The sequence below is a fragment of the Hylobates moloch genome, unplaced genomic scaffold (genome assembly GCF_009828535.3).
Source record: "Hylobates moloch isolate HMO894 unplaced genomic scaffold, HMol_V3 SCAFFOLD_7, whole genome shotgun sequence".
NCBI lineage: Eukaryota > Metazoa > Chordata > Mammalia > Primates > Hylobatidae > Hylobates > Hylobates moloch.
In genome coordinates this window covers 83,680,944-83,689,541 of record NW_026652282.1, presented here as the reverse complement: position 1 = coordinate 83,689,541, position 8,598 = coordinate 83,680,944, and the positions used below count along the sequence as shown (strand labels likewise).

Genomic DNA, 8,598 nt, shown 5'->3' with positions numbered 1-8,598 from the left:
AAAACACAGAACCCCTCCCCCCAAAAAAACAAAGAAACAAACAAACAGAAAGCCAAGAATAGCCAAAGCACTCTTGAAGAACAAGGTGGGGAAACTTGTCTTATTAGATGTCAAGACTTAGTAATTAAGGCAGTGGCATGGAAGAACTGAAATGGAGAGCTCTGGAACAAACTCGTGTATATAGACATTTCATATATAATAGAACTGACATTTTAGATCAGCGAAGAAAGTATATTTTTGAAAGTACTTTCCAAAAATGGCTGAGCGCGGTGGCTCATGCCTGTAATCCCAGCACTTTCAGAGGCCCATGTGGGTGGATCACATGAGGCCAGGAGGTCAAGACCAGCCTGGCCAACATAGCAAAACCCTGTCTCTACTAAAAATACAAAAATTAGCCAGGCATGATGGTGCTTGCCTGTAATCCCAGCTACTCGGGTGGCTAAGGCATGAGAATTGCTTGAACCTGGGAGGTGAAGGTTGCAGTGAAGGGAGATCACACCACTGTACTCCAACCTGGGTGACAGAGTGAAACCCTGTCTCAAAAAAGTAAAAATAAAAATAAAGTACTTTTCAAAAATGATGCTGGAGCAATTCGTTTTCCATATTTAAAAGTAGTAAATTGGATACCATACATGAAAATCAGCTCCAGGTGGATTCAAAACATAAATGTAAAATGCAAAAATATAAAATTTTAGAAGAAAATATAGAAGAGTATCTTGATATCTGGGTAGTGATGGATTTCTAAAACAAGACATAAAATGCATAAATCATAAGAGAAATGACTGGTAATCAGAGTGCATTAAAATTAAGAACTTCCATTTATCAGAAAACACTATTAAGAGAGTGAAAAGACAAGCCATAAACATAAGCAATAAAAGATTAGTATAACATTATAAACAGAACCCTAAGAATCTAAAAGCAAAAGAAAAACCAATAGAAATATACATCAAAAAGTAGAATAGGCTCAGAATAGGCTCTTTTAAAAAGAGAAAACTCAAATGGCCAGCAGTTGAATTAAAAGATGCTCAAACTCATTAGTAATCAGGGAAATGCAAATTAAAATCATAATACAATAGTTTTCCACACTTACTTGAATCATAAAAATAAAAAAGTCTGGAAAATACCGAGGGTTGGTAAGCATGTGGAGGAAGTAGAACTCTCATTCATAACCCTCTGTAGTATACATTTAGGTGGTCACTTCGGAACGGGTTTGGAATTATACAGCAAAGTAGAATATGTACAAATCTCAGGATCCTGGAATTTTACTCCTGGGTATATACCTTAGAGAAAGTGTAGCATATGTGTGACATTCCATCAACATTGTTCCATCATCATATCCATCAGTAGTAGGATGAATGAATACATTAATGTATATTCATTCATGCAATGGCACATTAGATAGCAGTGTAAGTGAACTGCAATTACATGTACATGTATGAATCTCAAAAACCCAGTGTTGAAAGAAGCAAACCACAGAAGCATGCATACACACTGCCAGGTTTCATTTACAAAAAGTTCAAAAACAGGAAAAACTAAACAATATATTGTTTAGGGATGCAATTATAGTTAGTCAAAATATAAAGAAAAGTAACAGAATGATTACCCCAAATTTCAGGATATGATTACATCTGGTGGGGTAGAGGAGGGGAAGAAGATAGATATGATCAGGGAGGGAAACACAAAGAGCTTTAAGGTACTGGAGAAAAATAGTCTATTTTCTTTAACCTGAGTAGTGAACACATAGATACTTATTCCTTAAAATTATTCTTTAAGTTACATATGTATGTTATATATACTCTTCTATGTATATTTCACTATTTTAGAAAAGGGAAAAAAATCAGTGCCCAGAGCTGAACATACAACTCTAGTTAATCTGCCCAGAGCTGAACACACAACTCTAGTTAATCTATCATACTAGAAGACAATCATCTCCATTCTTCTGAGTGCTCTGCCTCTGTTTATTTTGAACCAAAGTGTACTTTTATTCTTGTTAAAATTTCTCTTGCTCTATTTGGCCCTTCTTTTCACTTGTCCTTCCAGCCAGTCAAGCTCTCCCCAAAGCCATCATCATATATGTCAACCACGGATCATCCTCCAGGGGAACTGGTATACTAAAGTTTCTGAGCTAACCAGGCTGAAATCCAAATGGCAGCCAGCAGATGTGGCAACACTTTGAAAAGTGCACTTTGAAACAGCTTCCTTACCACACACGCTTCCCTCCCTACTTCTGAAGTAATCTGTTTATAGACCCAGACTAATAATCTTTTTTATGAGAAACTTTAGCAAATCTTTTATCTAGGAAGGAAATGCTTCACATTAGGTCATGTTGATAAGATGATGAGAGAGAATATTTTCATCCAAGAATGTTGCTATTTCCTGAAGGGGTAAAATCCCCACAGGTAAAACTCCTGTGGTTCTCATAGGTAGGGCTGGTCTATCTAAGCTGATAGCACAATTCGTCCAGAGAAGGAAGGCAGAATAAACTTATTCATTCCCGGGAACTCTTGGGGTAGGTGTGCGTTTTTCACATCTTAAAGACTCACAGACCCTGAGCTGGACAAAGGTTCCATTCCTGAAGGACCTTTCCAGAATCCGGATTGCTGAATCTTCCCTGCTGCCTAGAAGGGCTCCAAACCACCTCTTGACAATGGGAAATTGGGTGGTTAACCACTGGTTTTCAGTTTTGTTTCTGGTAAGTGATGTTTGACTTCCTATTAATTAGGAAGGATTAAGGAGAAATCATGTTTTTTAATATTTGTAAAGTAATTTGAAAGGGAAAGATGATTCCATGCTGATTACTGGGCTCATCAAGACCAGTTAGTTAAAAAATACAACTCTGGGTCAGATGAGAGGACAGAGGCAAATAACATGCAATTGTTCATGTTGTCTAATCACAAGTATTTGGAATTTCAATCCGTTTTCATTTTCTGTCATCTCCCTTTCTCTTACATCTCACTTCTAACTACTACCATGAGTGCTGATTTCTATCTTTCCTATACTGGTCCCATCAAGATTTCAAAAAGTCACTGAATGTTTGAGATGAAAGTGATCTTAGAGATCATCTGGCCCAGCACTGACCACTAGAAATATAGCAAACCACATAATGTAATTCCTTAAATTTTCTAATACCTACACCGAAAAGGTAAAAATAAACAGGTGAAGTTAATATTTAACAATATAATTCATTTAAACCAACATATCAACAAATCCTTTCAGTATGGATTCAATATTGAAAATATTAATAAGAAAATTTACATATTTTTATTTTTACTGAGTCTTTCAAATCTGATGTGTATGTATACCCACAGCACATCTCAGTGAGGACTTGCCACATTTCAAGTGCTCAGCAGCCCCATGTGGGTAGTGGCTGTGGCATTGCATAGTGCAGATGTAAACCAACTTATTGATTGTACAAAGGAAAATAAGACCTAGATGTCGCACAATGAATTGACTGGATTGGCATCACTCGAACCCGGCTCCCCAATGACGTTCAGGCCAGAATCCCTTTATCACCTATGTATGCACAATCCCTTTCTCCTAACACCTGAACACCTCTTTCCACTCTCATTCTTCCATTTCTGAGCCACAACTGAGCCTGGGGCTCCCTGTGTCCTTTCTCACTTTCCTAGATTCATTACTCTTTCTCTTCTCTCCTGTTTTGCTTTTGGGTCCCACAGGCAAAACAGAAGAGAGAAGGTGTGATGCTTCTTTTTTCTCCTGTCTACCCCTCCCCCCCCCGCCTCCCCACCAGGTGCTCCAGGGAAAAATATGTGGAGTTTCCCTGGAGGGTTGTTTGTTTTACATTTAACAAAAGTGCTTATTTTGTCAGGTTATCCCATGACATATTTTAAATGCTCAATGCCTTATATTGAGTTCCTTTTGCACTATAATAGAAAGAACACTAGTTTAGGAGAAAGGGAACCTGGCAAGTACTTTGAATTCTGCTACTAACTGGGTGACCTTGATCAAATTATTTATCCTCTCTAGACTTCAGGTCCTGTGTGTGTGTGTGTGTGTGTGTGTGGGTGGGGGGAATTGGGCAGGGGAGGGGAGCAGGGGATTAATAAAGTGACTAGATTAGATACAAATATAAGGGTGTTTCTAGCTCTAAAATCCACGTTTACCTGCATTTTTTTCCCCTCTTATTTTTTGCTGGGAGAGTTTACCAGCTATGATGGTGACTCACATTTAACTCTCTAGCTTTGAATTTTCATCCCCCACCAAACCAGCTGGCAAGCTTAGACTTCTCATTATCTCTGACATGTATTCCTATGCACTGATTTTTAAATAAAAAATAAATTACTTAAAAATAGTTTTATTCCTCCTTCCTCCCAGGTCTTGTAGTTTACCTTCTTTGTCGTTCATAGTGGAGGAAATGACAGCTAAGATGGGGAATGGAATGCCTTACTCCTAGATATCACTGTATTTCATCATTTGCTTTGCCTACAATTGATGATGGGCTGACACAGTTATTTGCCCCTGTGTCTCTTTGTGATCCAGAAATATTTCTGCTCCCTCTAAATAAACTTCTCTCCTCTGTCTTCCAAATTCTTGAGGTATCTGTGACTGTTGACTTTCTTTTCTTTCAAAGACGTTTCTCTGGAAGACACTCAGCTCTGGAAAAGGGTAACTGAGCAAAGGAAGCAGGAAGAAATTGATTGGTAAAGCAGGTTCGGTGGTGACACAACTCTGTAGCTAGCACTTATTGATCTCTTACTAAGCCCCAAGCATTGCATTAATCACTTTACACACATTATCTGATGTAAGCCTCATAGCATTACTATAAAGTAGGTCCTGTTATTATCCTCATTTTACAGGTGAAGAAATTGAGGTTTGGAAAAGTTAAATCACATGTCTGTCTGAGATTATAGAGCTATTAATTGGTGATGCTACAGCTTGACTCCAATATCACACTTTAAATCACTATATTATAGTACTAAAGGTGTGTGAGTGGTCTTGATCTACGGAGTCTGAATAGGCCATGTCCTAGGCTAAAGGCCCTTTGCCTGTTGTGCTGAGATGGTTCTGACTCATACTGGGTCGACGGATATATACTAGCGCCCTGGAGACCTGTCGAATTACAGACTAGCACCTCCACACTTGGGCTACAGACCAGTTGGTTGGTCCTCAAGGCAATGGGCAGTGAGTTCCAAATTTCACCTTTAGCCAGTGCAGAGACAGAATTTGGGACAGGCAAAAGCAGTCTTAAGAGCTCAAACGAGTCCAAAGGAAAAATAGATTAATTTGAAAAAAGACTCACAGTCTGAAAACAGAAAAATGTGTGTCAGAGTGTAATTAAAAAGGCAGGCCCATCTGGAATGGTTTAGTTCTTTTCAGATAGGTATTGTTATAGGTGCTAAATTTGTTCTTTGTTTCTTCAGATATCCATTTATTCACTTATTGCCATCTTTTAGGTGCAACAGTTTGAATGCTCTAGTCCAAGAAATGGCAAATGTTTCTGTAAAAATCTAGATAGTACATATTTTAGGCTTTGCAAGCCATATGGTCTCTGTCCCAACTACTCTACTCCGTCATTGTATCACAAAAACAGCCATAAACAATACAGAAATGAGTAGCAGTGGCTAAGTTCCAATACCACTTTATTTATGGTCACTGAAATTTGAATTTCATATAACTTTCACATGCCACAAAATATTCTTCTTTTGATTTTCTCAACCATTAGCAAATTTGAAAATATAAAATATAAAAAACCATTCTGAGCTTGCAGGCTGTGGCAAAACAGGTAATGGGCCGTGGGCCTCAGTTTGCTGACCCTGCTCTAATCTAATGCATGTCTCAAAGTGCTAACTCACTCTGAAAGCCAGTTAGATACTGGCAGGATTGCACTCATTTAAAATGAAAACAAGTAAACACAAAATAGCCAAAAAGGCGACACTATTCCTATCCCTATCCCTTATTTACTCCTTCCCATACTCAAATTTCACTTTATTCCTTGCATGTTTTTTTTTCTTCCTCTAGGTTGTTTGGTTAGGGCTGAATGTTTTCCTGTTTGTGGATGCCTTCCTGAAATATGAGAAGGCTGACAAATACTACTACACAAGAAAAATCCTTGGGGTGAGTATTACGGTTGTCATGGATAGAATCTCTATTTTTTTCCTTATCTCTGATTCCGGCTTCTTTGTGACCCAATGCCCTGATATTCTGTAGGGCTAGGGTTGCCAGAAAAAGTACAGAATGCCCAACTGACTTTGAGTTTCAGATAAATGACAAATTATTTTTTGATATAAGTGTGCTCCAAATACTGTATGAAACACAGGTATACTAAAATATTTATTTTAAAAAGTCTGAAGTTAAAATTTAGCTTAGCATCCTGTATTTTTATGTAATAAATCTGATAACCCCATCTGGGGCACACTACCCAGACCCAATAAAGGAAACATCCAATAAAGAAAACTATTAGGCAGTGGTTTTCGAACTGGTTTCCAGAAACTCAAGTGTTCCTACGGAGTATGAGGGGAAGGCTAACTGGGCAGTGCTCCTGCTCCTGCTCCTGCCCCTGTTTCAACCAAAGCAGCCTATGTCTATCTATGAACACCTGCTTACAATTTTAAGAAAGAGTTTGGTTTTTTTTTTAAAAAAAGGAAAGTAAAAAAAAAAACAAACACAACTTGAAAACACTGCTGTCATGGAAACATACCTCGCTATCAAATAGGAGGGATACTTAGGGGAGTCTCATGGGTGCTACAGAATTCAAGGCCTGCAGAAAGGAGGGCTCAGGTCAAGGTTACAGAACCTGAGAAGCTTGGGGAAGTGGCAGATCAAAAACAGAAGAGGGAGGGAGGGAGTGGGTAGGGCACAGGGGTGTGGAGGTGACCAGGAGGAAGCATGGAGTTGAGGATGGTTCTCTCACAGGCTGATGAACCCGGATGCTGCCTGGTTAGAAGAGCATGTTTGACTGCTACCTCTAGTCTATTATGCAATAACAGATAGAAGATTTTAAATCACTTTCATCTTGACAGTGTCATTTTTTCAGTAGCTTTCGGTATCCTCCCAATGTACATGTTTAAAGACAGCTTGTCCTTTTAAAAAATGCTTTTTTCTGTCTCCATAATCAAAGAATCCATGTTGAGATCACAACTAATTTGAACGTTCTGTTCATGGTTTATTTCACCCTGCTGTTTTCCATTTTAAATGTTCATCCTTGATCCTTCTTTAGAAACTATAACTCCAAAGGAGGTATTAATTTGCTTTAAAAATAGCTTTTTACTAAGAGAATGATGCAATAAATGTGACTAGTTATTAACAGCTTGATTACTACATGACCAAAATGTCAGCAGCACAAAAATAAATTATGCTGATGTCCCATGGACATTTTGTTTTTTAAAAATTATTTAAAAATTGTTTATGTATGTAGCGGGTATAAGTGCAGGTCTCTTTCTTTCCTTCTTTCTTTTTTCTCTTTCTTCCTTTCTTTCTTCTTCCTTCCTTTTCCTTCCTTCCTTCCTTTTCTTTCTCTTTCTTCTCTCTCTTTCTTTCCTTCCTTCCTTCCTTCTTTCCTTCTCTCTCTCTCTCTCTTCTTTCTTTTCTTTTCTTTTCTTTCCTTCCTTCCTTCTTTCTTTCTTTGTTTTCATTCTCTTTGAGACAGGGTCTTTCTCCGTTACCCAGGCTGGCATGCAGTGGCATGATCATGGCTCCTGCAGCCTCGACTCTCCCAGGCTTCAGCTATCTTCCCACCTCAGCCTCCTGATTAGCTGGGACCACAGGTGTGCGCCACCAAGCCTGGCTAATTAATATGCCATAATTTATTTAAACATTCCACAGTCATTAAAACATTTGCCATCACTGCATCACTGCATAGAGCTCTCAGCCTTTTAAGAGAATAACAATTCATTGCATTGATATGCCATAATTTATTTAAACATTCCACAGGTTATTTCTTAAATTCATGCTCACCTTGGGAAAATACAAGGAACAATTTGATTCACTATGAAGTAGAGCAGATAAGCTGCAGAGGAAGAAGTTTAAATCCATAATTAAAAAAAATTTTTTTGCCAGGCACGGTGGCTCACGCCTGTAATCCCAGCACTTTGGGAGGCCGAGGTGGGCGGATCACAAGGTCAGGAGATCGAGACCACGATGAAACCCCGTCTCTACTAAAAATACAAAAAATTAGCCAGGCGTGGTGGTGGGCGCCTGCAGTCCAGCTACTCGGAGAGGCTGAGGCAGAAGAATGGCGTGAACCCGGAAGGCGGAGCTTGCAGTGAGCCAAGATCGCGCCACTGCACTCCAGCCTGGGCGACAGAGCCAGACTCCATCTCAAAAAATAATTTTTTTTTTTTTGTAGACATGGGGTCTCCATGTTGCTCAGGCTAGTCTCAAAACTCCTGGGCTCAAGTAATATTCCCACCTCGGCCTCCCAAAGGCCGGGTATTACAGGTTTGAGCCACCATGCCCAGCCACAAGTGTAGGTTTCTTACATGCATATATTGCATAGTGATGAAGTCTGGGTTTTTAGTTACCTATCACCTGAATAGTGAACATTATACCCAGTGGGTCATTTTTCTTTTTTTTTTTTTGAGATGGAATCTCACTCTGTCGCCCAGGCTGGAGTGCAGTGGCGCAATCTCGGCTCACTGC

At 39.1% G+C, this 8,598-nt stretch overlaps 1 protein-coding gene across 1 annotated transcript in view; it reads left to right on the top strand.

The window, feature by feature from the left end:
• The first annotated feature begins 2,647 nt into the window (after positions 1-2,647).
• Positions 2,648-8,598, top strand: part of NOX1 (NADPH oxidase 1) — a 20,181-nt gene continuing 14,230 nt past the window's right edge. Inside the window, exons 1-2 of the mRNA XM_032756232.2 lie at positions 2,648-2,692; positions 5,980-6,075. Coding sequence (XP_032612123.1) covers positions 2,648-2,692; positions 5,980-6,075 — 141 coding nt within the window. The remainder of the gene's footprint in view (positions 2,693-5,979; positions 6,076-8,598) is intronic.